This window comes from Eleutherodactylus coqui, chromosome 1, assembly GCF_035609145.1.
Source record: "Eleutherodactylus coqui strain aEleCoq1 chromosome 1, aEleCoq1.hap1, whole genome shotgun sequence".
Taxonomy (NCBI): domain Eukaryota; kingdom Metazoa; phylum Chordata; class Amphibia; order Anura; family Eleutherodactylidae; genus Eleutherodactylus; species Eleutherodactylus coqui.
In genome coordinates, this window is record NC_089837.1 from 513,741,966 (window position 1) to 513,769,708 (window position 27,743).

Here is a 27,743-nt window from a genome sequence, read left to right on the forward strand (position 1 = left end):
GTCCCATTAGTCAGGCCTTTGAGTCAAACAGCTTCTGTTACCAGCTGGTTCCCAAAACCCTTCAGAACACAACAAAAGGTGAAGTAAACACAAATTTGGTGGGAAAGCTCTCAGCCAAGCAAGGGTCAGAAGAGCAGCTCAGTACAAATAATTAAAACCCCATACATTTCATACAGTGTTTCCATATTTTTGTCTACCCCCTGTATGTACTGTATTTGCAGCGCCATCTAGCAAAAAGATCAATATAAATGACATTGAGGAAAAGCTCTGTAATACTTTGGCAAGACACCCTGTCCGTCATACATGTAATATAAGAACAAGTGACAAAGCACCAGACTGGAGGAGATGGGAGGATTCATGATACACACACCATCACATGGCACGCTGTGTAAGAAATGAGCTCGTTAAGGTACAGTCACAGCCGGCAGCACAAAGGAGGCACTATCACTGTGTGTGAGGGGGGGGGGGGCAAAAAGGGGGCAGTATAATTGTGTGTAGGGGTACTACTAGTGTGTAGGGGGCCCAAAGTGGGCACTATTGCCATGTGGAAAACCAGTGAATATATAACTCCAGCACTTCTCATAAAAAATAAAACTTTGTTAGAATATTTTCACAGAAATAGAAAAACGTCTCACATGTGCGCACTTCAGCAAGAAACTAAACCTCAGTCATAGCATATAGCCCGTACAAGAAGAAAGCAACTTAAACTGCTTTATTCTAATAAAGATCAATTTTTGATAAGTGCTGCAGCTATATAATATACATTGTTTTTTGCACATTGCATTCCTGAGACACCGGGTCGGCGTTGTCCTCCGTGCCCTCCCCTTAGCAGAGGTTGGCTCTTTGGCTTAATGCTGTGGATCAAGAGATTTTTGGTGAGCTGTATTTTACCTTTTACTGCTTATATTACTATGTGTGGTGGCATAGAGAGGGTGCTATTACTGTGTGTGGGCACAATGGGGCTCTACTAGTGTGTATGGGGGCACTATTACTGTATGTGATAGTCCTGACTATAAATCTGTTTACTTCACATATAAGTCCATGTTCCCACTGGCAGTAGGGATTGTGAAAGCCTCTAACAGGCTAAAGAAACAAATGAAAGGGTTAATGAAGACACTTATGACTTCCAACTCCACTTGCCAGTAAAATTCAAAATTGAAAAAAATCACGGAAGGCGGACATATTTACTGATATCGAGATACAAGCACAGGAACCCCCCAGCTCCCTGCAGTAGGCAGAATGCTATATGGGGGGGGGGGAGCGTTGGTGCAGAATACTGATGTACGACCGCTCTCACACCTACCGTACACTGGGGGGGCTGCTTAGTATTATACCTGCACATAGATGAGGCTTGTCACACAGATATGTGTAGTGCGCCATGCAGGCAGCAGCCTGGCCCTTAAATTCTGGGGGACAGGTTGTCAGTGCTTTGTACACTTAGGGCTCGGTCAGACAAGCGGAGATTCGCATGCTTTTCTGCAAGGAAAAAAACACAATGCATGTGCAGGAAAAAATCTGCATGACCACGTCCATTTCCACCCACTGCTTTCTCCTGGTTCTCCTCCTATCTCTCTGACCGCTCTTTCAGTGTCTCCTTTGCTGGCTCTATCTCCTCTCCACTTGCTCTCGCTGTTGGGGTACCCCAGGGCTCGGTCTTTGCTCCCCTTCTCTTCTCTATCTATACTGTCCCAATTGGACAAACCATCCACAAATTCGGCCTCCAATACCATCTCTATGCTGACGACACCCAACTATATACCTCCTCTTGTGAGATCTCTGGACCATTCCTCCAAAATATCACCGACTGTCTGTCCATTGTCTCTAATACTATGTCCTCCTTTTTTCTTAAACTAAACCTCTCTAAAACTGACCTCCTCATTTTTCCACCTTCCAACCGACCTCCCCTCAACATCTCCATTCCAGTGTCTGGCACCATCATAACCCCCAGACAACATGTCCTCTGCCTTGGGGTCACGCTGGACTCTGACCTCTTCTTTACTCCCCCATATCCAATCTCTGGCCCAAACAGGCCACATGCACCTCAGAAATATTGCTTAAATATGGCCGTTCCTCACCAAGGACACGATAAAGACACTCGTGGTCGCCCTCATCCACTCCTGACTTGACTACTGCAACTCGCTACTCATCGGCCTCCCCTGCACCAGACTCGCTCCACTCAAATCCATACTAAAGGCGGCAGCTAGGCTCTTTATTTTATCCAGTCATTACTCAGATGCCTCTGCACTATGCCAGTCGCTGCATTGATTGCCCATCCACTGCAGAACTAAATTTAAACTCCTCAACCTCACCCACAAAGCATTGCATGGCGCTGTACCACCATTCTTCGCCTCCCTCTTGTCCGTACACCACCCAACAGAGCAGCACCCATCCTCTGGAACGCTCTAGCCCAAGGCATCCGGACAACTGCCGATGCACGAAATTTCAGATGTGCCTTAAAAATGCACCTTCTCCCTTGCACCTCCTGTGACACCCCCACCCCATTTGTTTCAAACTGAATGTACCTCACATTGTAATTGTTGTATTGTTTTGCATTTATCCCATGCCTGAAAGCGCTGCGGAATAAGTTGACGCTATACGAGCCCTTAAAATGTGCAGGACAACGTGCTTGATGTAATAGTAGGGGCGTCACTAATAGCTGTAAGCCTGCATGAGGCACTACATGTATCTGTGTGACTGGCCCCCTATACAAGCCTCATCCATGTGCAGGTATAATACTAGCAGCCCCCCAGTGTACAGTAGGTGTGAGAGCGGTCGTCCATCAGTATTCTGCACCTGTGCCCCTCCATATAGCAGTGTCTTTCTGCCTGCTGCAGGGAGCTGCTGTGTTTCTGCTCTTGCATCTTTGTATCAGTAGGTTTTCTGTTTTTTTTTTTGTCGGATTTGATCATTTTTAGTGAATCGTTTGAAAAATTTAAACTCAGTGTTTGGAAATGCAGCGTGAGGCATCAGCAATTGTATTGTTTTTTTCCTTGAATGACAACAGTATTTTATGTCGTCTTTAGCTGCGCGGCTCGTATGGATGAAACAAGGTTTTAATATCTTGTATTTGTAAAACCCATGCATCCAAACACTGCATTGGAAATGTGATATGCAGTAAAAGTGCGCGGCGCACTAATGCTACATGTACAAGCACTCCGAGAGTGGATTCAGCTATACATTTCCAGGAGGGATAAAAGAGGATCAGCTCCATGTAAGGTTAGAAGATAAATTGCTCAGGATTTTTTTTTATGGGCAATGCAAATAGTTACTTAGACAGACAGAGGTCTTATGGTTCTTGCTCTCATGGGGTATTTTGCCTTAGAATTAGATACAGATTCTGCACCCAATGTTATGCCCTATTCACACCATTTTAGCATTCCATGGATTGGCAGGCAGATCCCGGCTGCAGATCATATAGCATACATTTTTCTCCATGCAGATTTTCAAATCCACATTGCAGCAATAATATTGGCTTGATAAAGGTGTTATTATTACACCGAAACGCGTTGCCTATGCCTCCTAGAAATAAAGTGAAGACCTGACCCGCTTGCCGTGCAGTAATATTTGCGACCCGAGGGATTTAGAAGAGTCAGCACTTGTTCTATACATCCCCCTCCTCCGGAGTAAGTGCCGTTCTTATTTCTTGCTTGTCTTGGATTGAAGACCTATTTGGGTTATCTTCTTGCATATTCTACGAGCGCAAACCTTTTTTATTTAAAACTTGTTGTTTGCTTCTTTTCTGGGGGCCATTCTCCTTGAGAGAAACCCCCATACTGTCGTTGCAGCTCTCCTCGACTATGAAGGATATGAAAATGCTAAGACGGATAACCCACCATTAATCCTTTGGCGCTATCTGAACTGTTGTGATTTTTGAACATTACAGCAATAAGAATTGACATGACAATCACACGGAAACCAGATCCGGCGGGCGAATGCGTATTTACCCCATTGATAAGAGCTGCAGCAGAATTCCAAACTATAACTTCAATATTCTACCATGGATTAAATGGACAGACCCATGGAAAAAAATCTAGCATGGATATGGCACTTTGAAACCCGTGTAAACGACACCTTAGGGCTCAGTCACACGGGCGTTGTACCGCACGAATTTTTGAATGCATCAGTTATGCGTTCAAAAATTTGCATGCCCGAAGCAGGCGACATGGCGGAAAAATTCTGCTAGCAGCGTTTATCAGCTCAAAAAGTGCGCTGCCCGCTATCCCCTGCTGTGGATGTGAAACCCCTGGATGCTGCCACATCCAGGGGTTTCACCTGTGGTCAATGGGGCTAGCGGCTGCTGCGACGGCCCCATTGACATACAGAGAACATTGTGATCCTCTGCTACAGCTGTGGCAGAGGATTTCTTCATCTCCGTGGGGAGTCCCATTGTCACTGGACACTGACAGCATTGTCACAGTGTCCAGTTAAAAATGGGACTCACCGTGGAGATAAAGAAATCCTCTGCCACAGCTGTGGAAGAGGAGAGCAATGCTCTCCCATTGAATTCAATGGATCTGGCAATATTGAATTTAATGGGAGAACATTGCTCTCCTCTGCTGCAGCTGTGGCAGAGGATCGCGATCTTCACTATATGTTCTCAATGGGGGTCGGCGCTGCTGCCGCCGGCCCCATTGAGCGCAAGGTGTTTCACATCCACGGGTTTCACATACACAGAACACCGGTTTGCTGCAGTTACATGCATTCTGCGAACCGGTGTCCTATAATTTTTGCCACGTGCATTAATGCACATGTAAAATTCGCACATGTGCACACTCCCATTGAAAAGCATTGGCTCTATTTAAATGCAGCCGGCAAACACAACTGACAGACGTGCATACAAACGCCCGTGTGACTGAGCCCTTATACTGTGTGTGGATGAGAAACCAGGACAATAGCTGGTTACAGGTACTCACCGGGCCGAGACATTTCCGAGTTTTGTCATATTTTGGTACACAAAATGCTTTGTACACAGAGCTCCCAGGATAGCAACACCCGCTGTTACATTGGTGACTGCGAAAACATGGATCTCCATAGTTCTAAATGTAAAACAGACAAAATAGGAGTTAGTGAAGATTATTACATGCTTGTCAACTCTTCCATAATGTCCATGAGCCTCCCAGACAAAGGGGAGAACTCCCAGATTTACGACAGGGTTGTCAAACCTGCCATATGTCACCAAAGCCTCTTGAAAGATGTCAAGACAAAAATATCCTATGGCCCTGGCGGCAGATGTATGGCAGGCAGTCAGGGACATGCAGACTTCCTGCTTATCTCTCCTCAGGGTTCCCAATCTGAATTTTAAAAATAATAATTAGAGATAAGTGAGCACCAAAATGCTCGGGTGCTCGTTGCTCGAGTCGAACTTTCCGCGATGCTCAAGAGTTCATTTCGATTAATGAACCCCATTGAAGTCAATGGGCGACTCGAACATTTTTGTATATGACCCATGCCCCGCTTAGGTTTTCACTTGTGAAAATCTGGAAAACCTACGAAAGTGATGGAAACACCATGGAAACAGATAGGGGAGGGGAGGGCCAGCATGCAGGGCTGCATCTCAGGCTCCCAGGTCTCACTATTAAGCCACAATAGTGGCAAGAGTGCACTCCCCTAACAATTTTTACTTTGGACTAACCCTCATTAGCAAGGCACACCTTAGCTAAGCACCACACTACCTCCAACCAAGCACAATCACTGCCTGCGGGTCACACCGCTGCCTCTTCTCCTGGGTTACATGCTGCCCAACCCCCCGCACGACCCAGCGTCCACAGTGCACACAAAAGTGTCCCTGCGCAGCCTTCAGTTGCCCTCATGCCACACGCTTGCTTCATAGCCACACCACCCTCATGTCTATTTCTAAGTGCGGCTGCCATGAGAAGGAACCAGAGGCATACACTGCAGAGGGTTGGCAGGGCCAGGTAGCGACCTTCTGTAAAAGGATGGGGGGGGCGATAGCCCACAATGCTGTTGAGAATCAATAAGAAATTGACGTTCGATCTTCATTCCAATAAAGTGCCAACCTCCGTCAGGAGCTGCAAACGTGGGCATGAGTTACAAAGCTATGGGGAATCCATGTGCCCACACAGTATTCATTCTGTCTAGGTGTCGGATAGCTCAATCGACACCACAAGGGGAAATCCATCTGCACTCTGCCCCTTACCCAAGTCAGTCAGTGTCTTTGCGCCAGACAGATAAATCACTGCAATGGGAAGTCTGTGTGCACCCACAGCATAGGTGGGTCCTAGGCGACCCAAGACATGAACCATGAAGAAATCAGAGTGCCCAAACATGGCAGACTTTCACTGCATCGAGGACATAGGCCTCTGCACAAACCCTCAGCAATCAAGTGCATGAAGCGGACTTCGATACTAGTTCAGCTGCGAAGGTCTCAGTAAATCACTTACGTTTTCTTTCACCGCTGCAATGACTGGATTAGCAGGAAGAAGTTCCACAGGCCCAACCTTGCGCAGTTGCAGTTCCCCCGGGACCTAGGAACCGGCCAACAGCTTCAGCAATCGTAGGCATGAAGCGGACTTCGATGCTACTTCATCTGCGACGGGCTCATTAAATCAGTTATGTTTGCTTTCACCGCTCCAATGACTGGATTAGCCTGGAAAAAGTTCCACAGGCCGAACCTGGTATACTGCAGTCCCGGCGGGACCTAGGCCTCGGCCAAAAGCTTCAGCAATCTTAGGCATGAAGCGGACTTCGATGCTAGTTCATCTGTGACGGGCTCATTAAATCAGTTATGTTTGCTTTCACCGCTCAAATGACTGGATTAGCCTGGAAAAAGTTCCACAGGTCGAACCTGGCGTACTTGCAGTCCCGCCGGGACCTAGGCCTCGGCCAAAAGCTTCAGCAATCTTAGGCATGAAGCGGACTTCGATGCTAGTTCATCTGCGACGGGCTCATTAAATCAGTTACGTTTGCTTTCACCGCTCCAGTGACTGGATTAGCCAGGAAAAAGTTCCACAGGCCCAACCTGGCATACTTGCAGTTCCCCCGGGACGTAGTCCTCGGCCAACAGCTTCAGAAATCGTAGGCATGAAGCAGACCTCGATGCTACTACGGCATTGAATGTCTCAATGCAGTTACGCTCCTCTTTTTTTGCCCAAAGCAGTGTATCAGACAACTGTCGTAACACGACAGCAAATACATGATGCCCAGTGCTGATCCCCTGACCCCAAGCAGGAGGAGGAGGTGGCCTTACAAGGCCAAGAAACCATGACCAGGACCCGCTGTAGCCTGTGTGGGAAGTATGTGAGCGGGCTCTTGGTCAGGCTCGGTCCCAGCAAACAAACTGTGTGACCCAAGGTGCCGCGAGTTACATAGCAATGGGCAATCCGGTTCCCCTCACACTATTCATTCTGTGTTGGTGTCGGATAGCTCAATTGACACTGCCAGGGAAAAGCAATCTGCACTCTGCACCCTACCCAAGTCAGTCAGTGACTTTGTGCCCGACAGGTAAAACATCGCAATGGGAAGTCTTTGTGCACTCACAGCATAGGCGAGCAGAAGGAACCCCAAAAAAGTAATAAACATAAAGAAATTACAGTGCCCAAACATGGCAGACTTTCACTCCACTGAGGACATAGGCCACTGCACACACCCTCAGCAAACTCGGGCATAGAGCGGACTCCGATGCTAGTACAGCTCATTAAGCCAGTAACGCTCCTCTTCAGTGGCCCAAACGAGTTTCACAGATAACTCTGGTAACACGAGAGAAAATACATATTGGCCTCGCCCCACAATTCATGACCTAGTCAGTGAGTGTTTTTGGGCCTGATAGGTAAAACACCGTGATGGGAAGTCTTTGTGCACCCATAGTATAAACAGACCCCTGTAACATTCCAGTAGAAAAGGTATAAGTACACCCCAGTAACATTTTGGTTGCAGTAGTATAAGCAGACCCCGGTACCATTTCTTTAGTAGAAGTATAGGCAGACCCCTGTAACGTTTTTGTAGCAGCAGTATAGGCAGACCCCTGTAACATTTAGGTGGCAGCAGTATAGGCAGACCCCTGTAACATTCTTGTAGCAGCAGTATAGGCAGACCCCTGGAACATTTACGTGGCAGAAGTATAGGCAGACCTCTGTAACATTTAAGTGGCAGCAGTATAGGCGGACCCTAGTAACATTCTTGTAGCAGCAGTATAGGCAGACCCCTGTAACATTTACGTGGCAGCAGTATAGGCAGACCCCTGTAACATTTACGTGGCAGCAGTATAGGCAGACCCCTGTAACATTCTTGTGGCAGTAGTAAAGGCAGACCCCAATAACATTTTTGTAGTAGCAGTATAGGCAGACCCCTGTAACATTAAAGTGGCAGCAGTATAGGCAGACCCCTGTAACATTCTTGTGGCAGTAGTAAAGGCAGACCCCAGTAACATTTTTGTAGTAGCAGTATAGGCAGACCCCTGTAACATTTAAGTGGCAGCAGTATAGGCCAGTGAAGGCGAACGTTTTAGAGACCGAGTGCCCAAACTGCAACTCAAAACCCACTTATTTATTGTAAAGTGCCAACATGTCAGGGGGCGGGGCTTATCGCGACGTATGATTTTTACCTCCGTCGGTCTTAAAAGGACCAGGCTGTTTCAAAATAGACTGGGGGCAGATTTTGACTTCTTTTGAATGCGGAAATGCTGTGGAATTTGCCACGGAAATTTCCGCTGAGGACATTCTGCAGCATTTCCACTTCGTGTAAACATATCCCAGAAGTGATATTAACCCCCCCCCCCCTAACAGAGCGGCCCCAGCAGGAAGAGTGACAACCCCAGAGCAGCCCCAGCGCTAATAGTGACCCCCCCACCCCAAAGTGGCTTTAGTGGTTATAGTGACCCGGCACAGCGGCCCCAGCAGTAATTGTGACACCGCACCGTGGCCCCAGTCGTAATAGTGACATCACACAGTGGCCCCCCAGTAGTAATAGTGACACCACACAGTGGCCCCGGTGGTAATAGTGACATCCCACAGTGGCCCCAGTAGTAATAGTGACATCCCACAGCGGCCCCCAGTAGTAGTAGTGACATCCCACAGCAGCCCCAGCGGTAATAGTGACACCCCACAGTGGTCCCCAGTAGTAATAGTGACACTTCACAGCGTTCCCAGTAGTAATAGTGACATCCCACAGTAGGCAATGGTAAGTGACATCTAACAGTGGCCCCCAGTAGTAATAGCAACATCCGTTAGTGCCCCTGGTAGTAATAGCGCCCCCCCCCTCCTCTGCTTGGCGCTGCTCCTGTCACTGATCCCAGGAGAACACTGTGACGTGCTGCCGGACACCTCCTCCCCTCCCCTGCTCTCGCGTAACTAAGGAGACGTCAGAGGAGGGAGGAGGAGGATCCTGGCTGCACACTGACATCACAGTGTGCGCCGGGATCAGCACCTCTAGCAGTGCTGCTGAGTGCATACAAGCAGGGGAGCTGCGGCACCCCTGCTGGTATTTACTAATGTGGTGAGCGGCCGACGGTGGCGAGTGCCAGCTGGGAAGGCTCTGAGTGCCGCTTCTGGCATGCGTGCCATAGGTTCGCCACCACTGGTATAGGCAGACCCCTGTGACATTTACGTGGTAGAAGTATAGGCAGACCCCAGTAACATTTACGTGGCAGAAGTATAGGCAGACCCCTGTAACATTTACGTGGCAGAAGTATAGGCAGACCCCAGTAACATTTACGTGGCAGAAGTATAGGCAGACCCCTGTAACATTTACGTGGCAGAAGTATAGGCAGACCCCTGTAACATTTACGTGGCAGAAGTATAGGCAGACCCCTGTAACATTTACGTGGCAGCAGTATAGGCAGACCCCTGTAACATTTACGTGACAGAAGTATAGGCAGACCCCTGTAACATTTACGTGGCAGAAGTATAGGCAGACCCCTGTAACATTTAAGTGGCAGCAGTATAGGCAGACCCCAGTAACATTCTTGTAGCAGCAGTATAGGCAGACCCCTGTAACATTTATGTGGCAGCAGTATAATGAATGAGAGTGGAAAGGTTCTCCTTATACCGTGGATCAAGAAGGGTGTACACCCAGTAATCCGTGTTGGCCAGAATGCGTCTAACGCGAGGGTCACGGGAAAGGCAGCCTAACGTAAAGTCAGCCATGTGTGCCAGGGTCACAGTACGTAACACATCGCTGTCCTCACTAGGAAGATGCCTTTCCGGATCCTCCTCCTCCTCTACAGTCCATACACGCTGAACAGATGAGAGGCAAGCAGCGTGGGTACCCTCTGCAGTGTGCCCAGCTGTCTCTTCCCCCTCCTCTGGCTATCAAGTGACATACTGCCATCCCCAATCTCCTGTTCCAACCACAAAGCGTCGGCCTTTCTGCTTTGCAGCAAACTTCTCAGCAGGCAAAGCAGCAGGATGGTAACGCTAATGATTGCCGCATCGCCGCTCACCATCTGGGTAGACTCCTCAAAGTTTCCGAGGACCTGGCTGATATCTGCCATCCATGCTCACTCCTCAGTAAAGAATTGTGGAAGCTGACTACCACTCCGCCGCTCATGTTGCAGCTGTTATTCCGCTATTGCTCTACGCTTCTTGTACAGCCTGGCCAACATGTGCAGCGTAGAATTCCAGCGTGTGGGCATGTCGAACAGCAGTCGGTGCACTGGCAGCTGAAACCGACTTTGCAGGGTTCTCAGGGTGGCAGCATCAGTGGCGGACTTGCGGAAATGTGCGCAGACACGGCGCACCTTGCCGAGCAGGTCAGACAAGTGGGGGTAGTTTTTTAGAAACCGCTAAACCACCAGATGAAAAGATGTGGGCCAGGCATGGCACGTGTGTGGGGCTGCCGAGCTGCAGAGCCGCCACCTGGTTACGGCCGTTGTCACACACGACCATGCCCAGTTGGAGACTCAGCGGTGAAAGCCAGAGGTCGGTATGCTCTGTCAGACCCTGCAGCAGCTCGGGGGCCGTGTGCCTCTTGTCACCTACGCTGATTAGTTTCAGCACGGCTTGCTGACGTTTGCCCACCGCTGTGCTTCCACGCTGCGTGCCACACGACTGCTGGCGACGTGCTCACACTTCTTAATTGAGAGGTAGAGGTGGCAGAGGAGGAGGGGGAGGGTTTGGAGGAGGTGGCATAAAATGCCGCAGATACCAGCACCGAGGTAGGACCCGCTATTCTGCGTGTGGGTAGGACGTGAGCGGTCCCAGGCTCTGACTTGGTCCCAGCCTCCACCAAGTTCACCCAATGTGCCATCGGAGATATAGTGGCCCTGCCCACCAGTACTTGTCCACGTGTCCGTCGTTAAGTGGACCTTCCCAGTAACCACGTTGGTGAGGGCACAATTTATGTTGTGGGAGACGTGCTGGTGTAGGGCTGGGACGGCACACCGGGAAAAATAGTGGCGACTGGGGACCGAGTAGCGCAGGACTGCCGCCGCCATCATGCTTTTGAAAGCCTCCGTTTCCACAAGCCTGCACGGCAGCATCTCCAGGCTGATTAATTTGGCAATGTGCACGTTTAAAGCTTGTGCGTGCGGGTTGGTGGCGGCGTATTTGCGCTTTCGCTACAACGCTTGTGTTAGCGACAGCTGAACGCTGCGCTGAGAGACATCGCTGGATAGAGTGCAGAACCGTGGAGGTGAGGGTGTGAGTGCAGGCTGGGAGTTGCTCGTGCCTGGGTCCTGGGAGGAGGATTGGATCTGTGTTGCAGGCTGGGGCACAAGGGAAGGGGCAGTGGTGTGACCGGGAGGCGGTGAATGTCCTTTGTCCCACCTTGTGGGGTGCTTGGCCATCATATGCCTGCGCATGCTGGTGGTGGTGAGGCTGGTAGTGGTGGCTCCCTGGCTGATCTTGGTGCGACACAGGTTGTACACCACTGTTTGTAGGTCATCCGCGTTCTCACTAAAAAACATTCACAACTTTGAACACCTAGCCCTCTGCACAGAGGCTTGCCGCGAGGGGGTGCTTTGGGAAACAGTTGGGGGATTCTTTGCTCTAGCAAACCAGGTGGGGTCAGTCACCTCAACGTCCAGCTGCTCTTCCTCCGAATCCTCTGTGCGCTCCTCCCTCGGACTTACTGACCTTACTACTACCTCACTGACAGACAACTGTGTCTCATCATCATCGTCCTCCTCATCCACAAAAAGCTCTCGAGACAGTTGCCGGAAGTCCCCAGCCTCATCACCCGGACTCCGGAAACTTTCCAAAGGTTGGGCATCGGTCACGACAAACTCCTCAGGTGAGAGAGGAACCATTTTTTCCCACTCATGGCAGGGACCCGAGAACAGTTCCTGGGAGTCTGCCTGCTCAGAATATGTCATTTTCATGGAGTAAGGGGGCTGGGAGGAAGGAGGAGCAGCAGCCAGAGGATTTGTCTCGGGAGTAGTGGACTGCGTAGAAAACTGAGTAGTCGATACGTTGCTGGACGCATTTTCTGCCATCCATAGCAGGACCTGCTCACACTGCTCTGATTGTAATAAAGGTCTACAACGCGGACCCGTAAATTGTGATATGAAGCTGAGGAGCCCAGAAACTTGCCTCTCTCCTAATCCTGCAGCAGCTGGCTGTGATTCACCACGCCCAGGAACTCGGCCTGTGCCCACACCTTGACTTGGACGTCCGCGTCCTCGACCCTTACCCCTACTCCTCATCATAGCGGATTAATAATAGAGCAGGGCCCAAATAAATTACCCCACTGTACAGCACTGACAACTGTGGCTTAATTCACCACACATAGAGACTTGTAGATAGCGGAGACTCTATGCTGTGACTTGAAAAAATTTGCTGATACCCAGGGGTAATTTACCGCTCGCAGAGACTTGTAGATAATAGATGCTGTGTGGAGTGGGAGAAGACTCTAAAGCCAGAGGATAGTGCTGGTAACTGCGGCTATCTCAACCCCACCAAGGAAAGAGTATTGTGAGATGCTCTGCACAGCGGAAGAGCTGAAACACTTTGCAGTGGCCCAGGAAATATTACAGTACTGTTTAGTGGTGAGACCTCTTTCTAATGCACTGCAGACACAGAAAGGTATAACTAATGTCGTTTGCAGTAGGCTAGGAAATATAAGAGAGCAATTTCACGGTGAGAGCTGGCTGTACGGCACCGCAGGCTGAGTACGCAATTACTGAAAGGCTGGGAACAGGCCTAGCTGCGTAATACAAAAATGGAAGCACTACTACTCCCAGCCAGCCATAACTATAATGCACACGGTCAGATGTAGCCCTAAGAAGGAGCGTTGGGGTTTTTGAAGACAGGATCCTACTCTAACACTTTCCCTATATAAGCAGCTCTTCCCTTAGACTCTGCATAATACACTGCAGACTGAGAACGCTATAGATAAAATGGCCTGCACAGCCCGAGATGCTTAAAAAAAAATTGGTGCACTACTGTTCCCAGCCAGCCACAACAGTAATGCACACTGAGGAGTAGCCTAAGAAGGACCATTGGGGTTCTTGAAGACAGGATCCTACTCTAATACTTTCCCTATATCAGCAGCAGCACTTTCCCTCACCTCTGCTAGCATGCGTCTGAGGCGAGCCGCGGGCGGGACCAGTTTAAGTACTCGGCGGTCACCTGATCTCGCCAGCCACTCACTACTGTGGGGTGGGATAGGGCTGGCACGTCACAGCAGGAAGTCGTAATGCCTTCCCCACTTCTATTGGCTAGAAAATGGCGCTAAACATGCGGGGAAGGAAATGCAATTGACTCGAGTACCGCGTGGTGTTCGTCTCGAGTAACGAGCATCTCGAGTACCCTAATGTTCGAACAAGCATCAAGCTCGGACGAGTGTGCTCGCTCATCCCTATTGACTATCTGTTTATCTTTGAAAAATGTATTCAAACGATCGCTGGACTGGAGGTGGGATCAATTAGAATTTTAGATCACACTCCAATTTCTTTGAAAATTTCAGTGCAAGACCTACCAGCTAAGGAATAGACCTGGCAGCTCAATCCTACACTCACTGCAGATGAAAAACACAATAGCCTACTCTCAGAGAATTTAGAGGGATTATTTAAACTAAATGACAGGCCGGAAAGCTCCATTCCAGTAGTCTGGGAAATACAAAAAGGCAAGTTGATTGCTATGGGATCCAGAATTTAAAAACAAAGAGAACTTGAAATTAACTCCATTCTATCCCAAATTTCTAGGGCAGAGAATCTATACAAAAGTCCATAAACTCTGATTTGCTACCTGACTTTAATAGTCTTAGAAACAAATTAAGGGATCTACTAAATGTTAAAGCTGCTAAAACATTTCAACTCTCTAAATTCAAAATATATGCACATGGAGCCAAAGGCTCTAAAGCCATGATCATCTACAAAATCCAATCCCCCACAACTAATACAGTTACAGCTACCACAGAGATCACCAAAGAATTCTGAACTTACTTTGAAGCTTTTTGTATAATTAATAGAGATGAGCGAACGTACTCGTCCGAGCTTGATGCTCGGGCGAATATTAGGGTGTTCGGGATGTTCGTTATTCGTAACGAACACCACACGATGTTCGGATGTTCGTCTATATGCGCTCAATGGGGCCGGCGGCAGCAGCGCCAACCCCATTGAGAACATATAGAAGACAAATCCTTCTTCTCTGCCACAGCTGTAACAGCTGTGACAGAGAAGAACGATGTTTGCCCATTGAATTCAATGGAACCGGCAATACAGCCGACTCCACTGAATGCAATGGGCTGCCGGCGATCGCGGGATGAATTGTCGGAAAGGGGTTAAATATATAAGCCCTTTCCTGCAATTCATCCAGAAATGTGTAAAAATAAAAAATATATATATACTCACCTGGTGCGGGCAGATGGAGTTCAGCGCGGCAGGCTGCAGTTCTCCTGAACTGCTCTGAACAGCTGTGAGTAGTATTCAGCAGCCGGGGATTTAAAATCCCCGCCTGCTGAATAAGATGCCCCTGAATGGTCACAGCCTGACCAATCAGAGGCCAGCCCTCACTCACACCCATTCATGAATTCATGAATGGGTGAGTGAGGGCTGCCTCTGATTGGCTCAGGGGCAGGAGAGCTGCCCCTGAGCCAATCAGAGGCAGCCCTCACTCACCCATTCATGAATTCATGAATGGGTGTGAGTGAGGGCTGGCCTCTGATTGGTCAGGCTGTGACCATTCAGAGGCATCTTATTCAGCAGGCGGGGATTTTAAATCCCCGGCTGCTGAATATTACTCACAGCTGTTCAGAGCAGTTCAGGAGAACTGCAGCCTGCCGCGCTGAACTCCATCTGCCCGCACCAGGTGAGTATATATATATTTTTTATTTTTACACATTTCTGGATGAATTGCAGGAAAGGGCTTATATATTTAACCCCTTTCCGACAATTCATCCCGCGATCGCCGGCAGCCCATTGCATTCAGTGGAGTCGGCTGTATTGACGGCTCCATTGAATTCAATGGGCTAACATCGTTCTTCTCTGGCACAGCTGTTACAGCTGTGGCAGAGGAGAACTTGCTGTGTCGTTCCCATCATTTTCTTGAATTGCCAAGATTTTCACACATGAAAACCTTAGCGAGCATCGGCGAAATACAAAAATGTTCCGGTCGACCATTGACTTCAATGGGGTTCGTTATTCGAAACGAACACCCGAACATCGCGGGAAGTTCGTTTCGAATAACGCGAACCCGAACATTTTGGTGTTCGCTCATCTTTAATAATTAACAAATATTTCCCTCCCTGACTCCCTATCTGCAATCTTATCTGCCAACATCCCTTTTCCAGATTCAATAACTCTTCCTGAGGTTACGGAAGAGGACAAAGCACAGTTACTCAACCCATTAACAGCTCCAATGTTACGATTATTAAAAAAAATAAACAAATTGCTAGGTCCCAATAGCATACACCCCCAGGTTCTATGGGAATTAATTAGTGAGATATACAAACCATTGTTATATTTAAGGACTCTATAGTGACAGGGTCTGTGCCACTGGATTGGCCCATCGCAAAAGTGGTACCAATATTAAAAAAGTGAAGTCAGAAAGCAAACTTGGAAACTACAGGCTGGTAAGTCTAACTTCTATTGTGGGTAAAATGTTCGAAGGGTTTTCTAAGAGATGCTATCCTGGAGTACCTCTAGGAAAATAAATTTATAACTCCATATCAGCACGGGTTTATGAGAGATCATTCCTGTGACACCAAACTGATCACACCAAACTATGAGGCGGTAAGTTCTAGATTAGATTAGGGAGAGTCATTGGATCTTGTATACTGTGCCACAATGAGGGTGGCTTCTCACAAGCGTGTTTTTCTGCGTACATAAGTGCACACCCATGTACGTGCAAAAACACGTGAATTCAGATCCGTGCATTGTTTTCCATGGAGCCGCGGCTGCTGCCGGTGGCTCCATTGAAAACAATGATCTGCCGGCACCCCTGCATTGCTTTTCATGGAATGGCTTTACATATAAACACTTCTCTGAAAAACAAAAATTTTAGTGTAAAAAAATAAATAAATAAACTTACCTATCCACCCCTGCCCTGTCCCCCACGGGGATGAAGAACACATCTGCCGCATGCCGCAGATGTTTCCTTCATCCCTGCTAGTAAAAAGATTCCCTGCTACTACATCTGCCACATCTGTGACAGATGCAGCAGAGGAATTCTTCAATTCTCTACCGCAGCTGTCACACATGACAGCTGCGGTAGAGGATTCTGCTGCCGGCACCCCGTCAATTGATTTCAGGGAAGAGCATTAAATGTAAGCCCTTCCCTGAAAATCCAGTAAAAGTGGTGTAAAAAAGCATACATACTCACCTCCCTTCAGCTGCCAGGGCTCAGCCGCGTCTTCTCCTGCTGTCCCCTGCTCTGAAGTGCTCATCTATCAGCAGGAGGGTATTTAAAATCTCCGTCTGCTGAAAGAGCTGATTGTGATTGGCTGAGATGCTCAGTCAATCACAGGCAGCTCTCGTCAAATGAATGATGGGCGAGAGCTGCCTGTGATTGGCTGAGCACCTCAGCCAATCGCAATCAGCTCTTTCAGCACGCGGGGATTTGAAATCCCCGTTTGCTGAAAGATCAGCACTACAGAGTAGGGGACAGCAGGAGCCCCGGCAGCTAAAGGGAGGTGAGTATGTATTTGTTTTGTTTTTTACACCACTTGTACTGAATTTTCAGGTAAGGGCTTATATTTAAAGCCCTTCCCTGAAATCAACTGACAGGGGGCTGGCAGCAGAATCCTCTACCGCAGCTGTCATGTGTGAGAGCTGCAATAGAGGATTGAAGAATTCCTCTGCTGTATCTGTCATAGATGTGGCAGATGTATCAGCAGGGAATTCTTTTTACTAGCGGGGTTGAAGTAAACATCTGCCACTTGCGGCAGATGGGTTCTTCATTAGAGATGAGCAAGTATACTCGCTATGGGCAATTGCTCGATCGAGCATTGCCCTTAGCGAGTACCTGCCCGCTTGGGAGCAAAGATTTGGCTGCTGCAGGGGAGAGCGGGGAGGAACGGAGGGGAGATCTCCCTCTCCCCCCCCCCCCTGCTCACCCCTGCTGACTGCCTCAACTCACGTGTCACCCGCGCCGGCAGCCGAACCTTTTCTCCCGAGCGGGGAGATACTCGCTAAGGACAATGCTTGATCAAGCAATTGTCGTTAGCGAGTATGCTCGCTCATCTCTATTCTTCATCCCTGCGGGGCACATGGCAGCGGTGAAGAGGTAAGTTTATTTCTTTTTTACACTAAAATTTTTCTTTTTCAGGGAAGGGCTTATATGTAAAGCCCTTCCCTGAAAAACAATGCAGGGGTGCCGGCTGCAGCCATTGAAAAGAATGCGTACATGCACTATGGTGCACACATGTCCTATCTTTGCAGGCACATACCTGTAAAGCATGGACCTGTGCACACACCATAGGGAATGCATTGGAGCTAATAGACGCGTGTTTTTGTGCGCGCGTATGCACACACAAAATACACGCTCTAAGGTTGGTATATAAAATGAGAATGCTTGGTTTGGGTCAGAATGTAAGTCGGAACTTCTATCGTTATAGTCCTATACTTATTACATACTATGCTTGAATGTTTGTAAAGAAGGAATTACAGAGTATCTCCATGTGGGGAGAGTATATAGTAATGTTGTTTAAAATTGTAAAATACCAATAAAAATCGGATTTTAAAAAAAAAGAATGTAAGTCGGTAAGTAACTGGTTCAGTAATAGAAGGCAGAGGGGAATTATAAATGGTACATATTCTGATTGGGTCACCATTAATAGTGGGTAACCACAGGGGTTGCTTTTGGGTCCTATTCTTTTAAATATATTTATTAATGACTTGATCGAAAAATTGAACAGCAAAATATTAATATTTGCAGATGATACAAAAGTCTGTAAAGTAATTAACACCAGAGAGGACACTGGTCACTGGTCAGACCACACATGGAATAGTGTACAGTTCTAGACACCAATAATCAAAGGACATATTAGAGCTTGAGGGGTCCAGAGGTGGACAGCCGAATTTAATAAATGAAATGGGCGGACTACAATACCCAGAGATGTTATCAAAATTGGAGTTATTTAGTTTAAAAAAAGAGATGGCTGAGGGGCAACCTAATAACTATGTATAAATATATCAGGGGACAATACAGCAATCTCTCCCATCATCTGCTTACACCCAGGACTGTGACTGTAACAAGAGGACATCCACTGTGTAGAGGAAAGGAAGTTTCTACACCGATATAGAAGGGGGTTCTTTACTGTAAGAGCAGTGAGACTATGGAACGCTCTTCCTGAGGACATGGTGATAGAAAACTCAATAGAAGAGTTCAAGTGGCGCCTAGCCACCTTTCTTGGATGTACTATTCCATGTTATAATTACTAATAACTTCAGAAGGATCGGTAATTTGGGAGTTGTTCTGATTGCCTGTCTTGGAGTTTCAGAAAAATGGAGAAAAGTGGTCTTTTTGCTTTTCTCTGGATCAACACTGGGGGTTAATAGGCTGAACTGGATGGACACAAGTCATTTTTCACCCTAAAATACTGTTATTATATGTTAAGATTTATTCTGCTATTTATTTAGACACACAATGTGATCTTTGGTGTTCAATACGGCAAAGAATTATTCCACATGCATCTAAAACTGCAAAGCCATCTATTAGGCGATGCTGAAGGATCAGTCTAATAATCACACAATGGTAGCCCGCTTGCAGGCCTTTCCTACGTTTCTGCCTTTCTATCTAATCACCTAGATACCATGGTCGTTGTAGACCGTGGCATGTAAGGAGTTAAATAATTGGGATCAAAGCACAGAATGTCACTGCTGACACGCCGACTCTGCTCTGCGCAAGCGTGGCTGTGCGCCTGCCGGCACATCACAGAGCGGAGAGAGAAGATGCCGACAGGAAAGCGGGAGGTCAATGCCAGGGCACGGCTCGGATTCCCCTGAATGAATCTTGCAGTCAGAATCTGACCCAGCCGTGGGCATGAGACCTTCCTTTCACATCTTCCTGCGTGGGCTCTGGTGCTACTTCCAATCAAGCCCTGCTTCCCAACTGTCACCCCACCATCAGATAGGCAATCAAATTGTTCAACTCTCCAGACAGATTGGCCAATTAGAGCTCAGACTGCCAGCAGCCAATGAGAAATAGCTGCTTGCCAGGCAGATAACATCTAGCTCTGTTTCAGGGCAGATTAACCCGTACTTAAGCCTTGCATGCACTGCGTGAATTTCAAATCTACATGAATGTAGTGATAGTGCTTTTGTAGGACCCTTCTGGAACCCACTAGTCCTGCCCCCTCACTTGGCTAGAGAGAGATTACTATATCCCATCTAGCCCCACCACTCTCAAGCCCCACCCCTCTTGGGAAACCCACTAGCCCCGCACCCTATCTCTCCAACTATGGGGAGATATATCACAGATCCCCCTGTAGCTCCACCCCCACTCTCTTTTCTCTCTCGGGGGGAATTCCTAGCCTGCTTTGTGATCCTCTATTGATTTCAATGGGGCCAGCACTGCTGCTGCCGATCCCATTGACAACAATGGGCGATATCCCACATTCTTCTTTGTGATGCAAGGTTAGTGTGAAAACATCGCTAATGAGAGTGAAACCTTCGAAAACCTTCATTGGTTTCATTATCATGTATTTTCACTAACTCTCGCATCGCTGCTAAGTCGGATCGCCAGTGGGTGTGAGCCCTTAGGAATAAAATACCAACCCATCCATGTATAGTTCTCATATAAGATGTCCCGGGTTTTACATTGCATAAGAAACGGCCTCGTTCACATGGTAAAATATACTTGCACAATTGGGCACAGATTCCACACCCAAATCTGCGGCTAAATCAGCATTACTTTAGGATTGTATTGAATGCTCTGCCAATCCGAGCTGCAGGTCATCTAGTGGGAATTCTCACTCATGCAGTTTCACATTGGAAGGATGACACGGATCTGTCAGTTCAAAGCCTCTCTGAACCAGAAATTAGTCCTCAATCACGCGACCGTATTTGAATTGCGTATTACGCAGCATTATACACGGTGCATCGTAGCAATTCAAGTACGTTGATTTTCGCATGTCCCACTCACACTGGTATTTTTCATTGCGTATAATACGTGCGTATAAAAGACGCAGCATGTTCTATTTTAGGGTGGATTCAGATGATCGCGGTTTTGTCCCCTTTTACTGCCGTGATAATCACAGCCATATAATGGGACAAAACAAAACCACGGATCTCTATGGGATTTCAGTGGTTTCATTTTCACCACCTCTTTTCCCGGCCGTAATTTGTACTTTTGGGAAAAGATGGGCCTGCCCTATCTTACCAGCACGTAGTGCATACCATATACACAGCGATACCCCGGCTCACACATTTTATGCATACATCCATGAAAATGAGCCCTTATACTGAGTGCATGGGAGAGAAACCAGTACAACAGCGGCTTACAGGTACTCACCGGGCCATAACATCTCACACCTCTCATTGATTTTTGGACACATTTCCCAGAGCCCTTAGGGGAATCCCTGTGGCAACACCGGCTCCCACAATCAGCACTGTATATACATGGATCTCCATCCTTCTAGATGAAAAACACAGGAAATAAATGTTTAGTGAATTTGTTTATAAGGTTTCATATTTATGTCACAGCAGGAAGTAAAGGCAAGTCATACTTGTCACCCGGAATGTCCTTAAGGTTCCCAGAAGGAGGGGCGACCTACCGGATTCCATGAAGAATCTACTGCATGTCACTGAAGCCTCTTCAAAGGGAGCTTTTATAAAAGGTTTCCCTGGATGTATGCAGCACCCTGGACTTCCTGCTGATCTTGTTGCCACATGCCTGCCCTCCCTAGGAGATCAGCAGTTCCCCCTGCAGGTGGCCCCAATGAAAAATACATTGTTCAGCACGATGAGTGAGCCCTTGGTCAGACGACCGTTTTTTGCTGCGATTTGCGGATACGCATGCGATCTTCGCATATATAGAACCATTGCTTCATAATGGGATCGGTCGCATGTCCGCTTTTTATGTGGATATGCGATAAATTATAGGACACGACGAATTGCAGATCGCGCCTATCTGCGTTCTGCGATTCCTCGTGTTCTATATATGCGCTCAATGGGGCCGGCAGCAGCAGAGCCGACCCCATTGAGAACATATCCTATAAAGATCATTCTCCTCTGCCACAGCTGTGACAGCTGTGGCAGAGAAGAACGATGTTCGCCCATTGAATTCAATGGAGCCGGCAATATAGCCGGCTCCATTGAAAACAATGGGCTGCCGGCGAGCGCAGCATGAATTTTCGGGAAGGGATTAAAAATATAAGCCCTTGCCTGAAAAGCATCCAAAAATGTGTAAAAATAAAAAATATATATATACTCACCTTGTCCCTGCAGCCGGAGTTCAGCCGCGGCCGGCCGGCAGTTCTCCTGAACTGCTCTGTGTAGTATTCAGCAGGCGGGGATTTAAAATCCCCGCCTGCTGAATGGGCTGCCTCTGATTGGTCACAGCCCTCACCAGCTCTCACTCACCCATTCATGAATTCAGCTGTAGCGCCGGCCCCTTTGAAATCAATGGGAGAAGATCGTGGAACAGCCTTGTATTCCAGCGTGGCTGAATGAATCCCCCATAGAGAGAACAGAGAGGGGGTGGAGCTACAAAGGATTTCCTAGAGATCATCCCACATTTGGAGAGACAGGGGTGGGGCTAGACCGCTCCCCCAGGGCATTCATGAGAGCAGGGGTGAGAGAGGACTGGGCTAGATGTGGTTTTTACAGTGATTCCTCTCTACCCAGAAGATGGGCAGGGATAAGGAATCTAGACCCACCCTATATCTCCAAAAATGAGATCTGTAGAAGATCCTCTGCAGGTCTGCGTCCCTCTCTCTTCTTGCTTTGGGGTATTCCTTCAGCCCCACAGGGATGCAATGCTGTTTCCATGCATCCATGAGTTTTGGAAGTTTTGTGAGAGTGATATCGGGACGTGAATCACAGCCCGATATCGCTCTCGCCAGTGTGCAGGAGGCAGTAGAAATGCTTCTCCAGCCTCTGTCGGGGTGTATATATAATATTTTTGCTCAGCTTTTTGTAATAAATGTTCCCTATTGTTAACACAGAGAGAATCTAAATATAGAAGCCTGAACTATCTATATAACTGCTAATATACAATGTGTAAAATACAAAATCTGATGTAAAGAATTTACTTTACCTTCAATTTAGGCTGGCTTCACACGAGCATGTTTTTGTGCGTACATAGGGGCGCACCTATGAACGTGCAAAAACACGCATGTATGAAGGTCCTCTTATTGCCTTCAAGGGAGCCACGACTGCTGCTAGCGGCTCCATTGAAGGCAAGGGTCTTCCTGCACCCCTGAATTGTTTTTCAGGCACCCCTGAATTGTTTTTTTGGAGAAGGGCTTTACATATTAGCCTTCCCTGAGAAAAAAGCATTTTAGTGTAAAAAAAAAAAAAAATTAAAATACTTACCTGTCCGCCGCTGCCGTGTTTCCCGCAGGGATGAAGAACACATCTGCCGCATGCGTCAGATGTTTTCTTCATCCCCGCGAGGAAAAAGAATTCCCTGCTGCACCTGCCACATCTGTGACAGATGCAGCAAAAGAATTCTAAATCTCCGCGGGGAATGAAGAATTCCCTACCGCAGCTGTCACAGCTGACAGCTGCGGTAGCGGATCCAGCTGCCGGCACTCAGTAATTATTTTTCAGGGTAGAGCTTTAAGTATAAGCCCTTCCCTGAAAAACAAGGAAAAATGGTGTAAAAAAATAATAAACACCACATACTCATTTTCCTTCAACTACCGGGGCTTAGCTGCATCCTTCCAGTGCTGTCATCAGCTATATAATGCATTTCTTTCAGCAGGCGGGAATTTAAAATCCTCACCTGCTGAAAGAGCTGCTTGTGATTGGCTGAGGTGTTCAGCTAATTACAGGCAGCCCTCGCCTGCTATTCATTCAGCGAGAGCTGCCTGTGATTGGCTGAGGTGCCCAGCCAATCACAGACAGCTGCTTCTGATTGGTTGAGCACCTCCGCCAATCACATGCAGCTCTCACTGAATGAATGACAGGCGAGAGCTGCCTGTGATTGGCTGAGCACCTCAGCTATTTGCAAGCAGCTCTTTCAGCAGACGGGGATTTTAAATCCCTGGCTGCTGAAGGAGCTGCATTACAGCATCAGGGACAATGCTGAAAAGATGCAGCTAAGCCCCGGCAGTTGAAGGAAGGTGAGTATGTGGTGATTATTATTTTTTACACCATTTTTCCTTGTTTTTCAGGGAAGGGCTTATACTTAAAGTTCTTCCCTGAAAAACAATTACTGGGTGCCGGCCGCTGGATCCCATAACGCAGCTGCTATCTGTGACAGCTGCGGTAGGGAATTCTTTATTCCCTGCGGGGATTTAGAATTCTTTTGCTGCATCTTTCACAGATGTGGCGAGTGCAGCAGGGGATGAAAAAAAAACCATCTGCTGCATGTGGCAGATGTGTTTTTCATCCCTACGGGGGATACAGCAGCGGCGGAGAGGTGAGTTTAGCTCTTCCCTAAAAAACAATTACAGGGTGCTGGCAGACCATTGTTTTCAATGGAGCCGCCTGCAGCAGCCGCGTCTCCATTGAAGACAATGCCTGCATTCCCTATTGTGCACGCATGTCCCATCTTTACAGGCACGCACCTGTAAAACACAGACATGTGAACACACTATAGGGAATGCATGTGTTGTAATAGACAAGTGTTTTTGTGCGCGCGTATGCATGCACAAAAGCTCGCCTGAAGCCATCCTCAGACTGTGCGACCTCAAAGCAGAGCGATAGGCACACAAACAGCAAGATGGTCATAATCCTGTGTTGTGCCATTTCTGTGGCAATGAAAGCTACAGCAAGCCTGCAGGCAGAGACAAAAGCAAACCGCCCGGAGCTTACTGTCCCACGCTGCATCCAAACTGCTCTTCCAGTTGATAAAGTTTAAATATTCTTGGCTCTCTCTGTGATGGGAAAACAGAAATATGTGATGCTTCATGACCGCCTGAACTCATATCACATGTAATGACAGTATACCAGAAATGTATTTATATTAAAAGCTACGTGCGCAGCTGATTTCAGGTCAAAATCCTCATTGAAGCCGATTTTGAATCTGCTTTGGATGCAGAATTTGTTGCAGATATTCAGCAGCTTTTTGCGCCCCATGTAAAGACACCCGGGTAAACAGTAGTTTTCGGTGCAGATTTTGGTGTAGGTCTGTACCAGAACATGCTATGGCGCCGGGCCCAGTGAGAACAATTGGAGAAGATTGTGAAACAGCCTTGCATTCTCCAGCCTCTGTCAGGGTGTATATATAATATTTTTTCTCAGCTTTTTGTAATAAAAATTGTTAACACAGAGAGAATCTAAAAATAGAAGCCTGAACTATCTATATAATTGCTAATATACAATGTGTAAAATACAAAATCTGATATAAAGAATTTACTTTACCTTCAATTTAGACTGTGCGACCTCAAAGCAGAGCGATAGGCACACAAACAGCAGGATGGTCATAATCCGATGTTGTGCCATTTCTGCAGTGATGAAAGCTATGGCCACGACTTGAACGTTTACAGCAAGCCTGCGTGGAGACAGGGAGACTGAAGAATGCTGTCTATAGATGGCACGTATATAATTCCCTCAGCCACACGTCAGAAAGTCTTATGATCAGGAAGAAGGTAAACCGCCCGGAGCTTACTGTCCCACGCTGCATCCAACCTGCTCTTCCAGTTAGTAAAGTTTAAATATTCTTGACTATCGCTATGATGGAAAACAGAAATATGTGATGCTTCATGACCACGTGAACTCATATCACATGTAATGACAGTATACCAGAAATGTATTTCTATTAAATGCTACGTGCGCAGCTGATTTCAAGTCAAAATCCTCATTGAACCCGATTTTGAATCTGCTTTGGATGCAGAATTTGTTGCAGATATTCAGCAGCATTTTGCACCCCATGTAAAGACAAATTTTGGTGCCGATTTTGGTGTAGGTCTGTATCAAAACATGATATGTGTGAATGTACCCTAACAGAAGTGTCCTTGGCCTGATTCCCTCTTCAAGTAATAATGGCTCCTGGTTTATTTTTTAATTTTTTGACAAATACACCAGCGGAGTGAAGGGAAGGGGGGCATGACTGCACTGACAGTACGCGATCCCATACTTTTAAATTGTAAATGCAGTGTCCGAGGAGCAGGCCATCAGCCTAGGAGACAGCGTTGTAGAGTTTGGGCCTTGTCACGGGCCCTATCATCTCCCACCCTGAGGGTAGCAAGGGGACCCGACCGAGGAACCGAGGGCCGGCTATTGAATAGGTGGTACTCCCACTGAGGTTTACCCCAAGTCCAATGTCATATGTGATGCCACCGTTCCATCCACTGCAGGGAATACAGATGATGTTGCAAATAAAACAGTCCACACACAGGGATAACTTTTACGGAGCAGAGACGGGAACGGACGGACCGCTCGTTTACTGAACAAACAGTCCAAGACGCTTTACATCCACCAACAATTGAATAAGCAAATTGGTATGTGGTGTAACAGGGAGGATTCACAGGTAGGTAGGAGAAACCACAGTCCTGTAATCTGTGGGCCCTGGTCCTAGCAGCACTCTTCCTTTTCTTCAGCTCTCTAACGGTACACACTCACAAGTCCCGTTGCACTTTGTGTTGGCTGGCAACTCCTATCACTTCTTTCTCTCTCTGTCTCCAGGCTCCAAACTCCTGAGGGTAGTAGTCCCCAAGCAGCCATTAGGCCATCCTCTTGGCCTCCTCCATTCTGGGCCTCAGTAAGGCTTATTATGCCACCTCCTCCTTCTTAGGGTCTGGGGATCAGTGTTGGTCGACATGTATTTGCTCTCGTGTTACCACAGTTATCTGAGACACTGGATTGGATCAATCAAAAGAAGCGTAATGAGATGTTCATAGCTGTACTAGCATCCAAGTCCGCTTTATGCCCATGATTGCTGAGGTTATGGGCAAAGACCGAAGTCCGGGGGGGGGGGGGGGGATGCAACTGCGCCAGCTTTGGGTTGTAGAACTTCTTTCTGGTTCATCCAGTCTTTGGAGTGATGAAAGCAACCGTAACTGATTCAATGAGACATTCACAGCTGTACTAGCATCCCAGTCTGCTTTATGCCCACGATTACTGAGGGTGTGGGCAGAGGCCGAAGTCCTGTGAAGGGGAAGGGGGGTGCAATTGCGCAAGGTTTGGCCTGTGAAACTTCTTTTTGCTTCATCCAGTCTTTTGGAGCGATAAAAGAAACCGTAACTGATTTAATGTGACGTTCACAGCTGTACTAGCATCCGAGTCCGCTTTATGCCCAAGATTACCAAGATTACTGAGGGTGTGGGCAGAGGCTGAAGTCCTGGTGGGGGGGAGCAACTGGGCCAGGTTTAGCCTGTGGAACTTCTTTGTGGTTCATCCAGTCTTTGGAGTGATGAAAGCAACCGTAACTGATTTAATGAGACATTCACAGCTGTACTATCATCCGAGTCCGCTTTATGCCCACGATTACTGAGGGTGTGGGCAGGGGCCGAAGTCCTGGGGGGGGGGGGGGTGCAATTGCACCAGGTTTGGCCTGTGAAACTTCTTTGTGGTTCATCTAGTCTTTGGAGCGATGAAAGCAACCGTAATTGATTTCATTAGTGGGACTAAAATATGCTGGGTAAGAAAGGGTTAAAAACAGTTAAGAGAGGTTGATGCACATAGTAGGTATATACCATCTGTGGAATTATCCACTGCTATAAACTAGATTAGGATTGCATTGCATATACACTCTTATAAAACATTAATTCATTCACACAGACTCGGGTGCTCTATCAATTGACTTTTATTTTGATATACACTGTAGAAGATGCCCTGCTCTCTCTGTGTTACACTGTGAAGTCTGACGTAGTATATGGGGGCGTGGCTATGCCTCTTGCCCCGTGACAGCTGAGAAGTCTCGTGGGATTTGGACTGCTACAATCCGTGACCAGCATGTGATATGCTCGGGAGTTCTGAGACATTACGGCAGCCGGGAGAAGTGTCCATGCGCTGTTGAACATAGGAGACTGTAATGGGTATGACAGATCCCGCGATAGTATAAGAACCTGCGCATGCGCCCTGGAGTACTTCCTATTCAACCCATGTCCAGCAATGGCGTCCGCACATTATGTGCTACTGATTGTCGGCTCAGTGAATCAACACAACTACGTTCAAGGTATGCCTCACCTGTTTTATATTTTTTAATTAATGTATATGTTGGTGATTGGTTTAAGGGTTGCATATATAGCACATAGGATTGGTATCTGTACTAGCTTGACAAAGACCTTCTATGTAATGG

The 27,743-nt window shown here is 47.5% G+C and overlaps 1 protein-coding gene across 3 annotated transcripts in view; it reads right to left on the reverse strand.

The window, feature by feature from the left end:
- Positions 1-25,046, reverse strand: part of LOC136588658 (leucine-rich colipase-like protein 1) — a 97,463-nt gene extending 72,417 nt beyond the window's left edge. The window contains exons 1-3 of one of the 3 annotated variants that reach the window (XM_066588071.1): positions 24,866-25,046; positions 20,847-20,969; positions 4,914-5,036 (exon numbers count right to left, since the gene is read on the reverse strand). In XM_066588071.1, coding sequence (XP_066444168.1) covers positions 4,914-5,036; positions 20,847-20,969; positions 24,866-24,946 — 327 coding nt within the window. In that variant the 5' untranslated portion in view covers positions 24,947-25,046. The remainder of the gene's footprint in view (positions 1-4,913; positions 5,037-20,846; positions 20,970-24,865) is intronic. The other 2 variants (XM_066588063.1, XM_066588056.1) reach the window with 2 other exon arrangements.
- Positions 25,047-27,743: the final 2,697 nt, after the last annotated feature.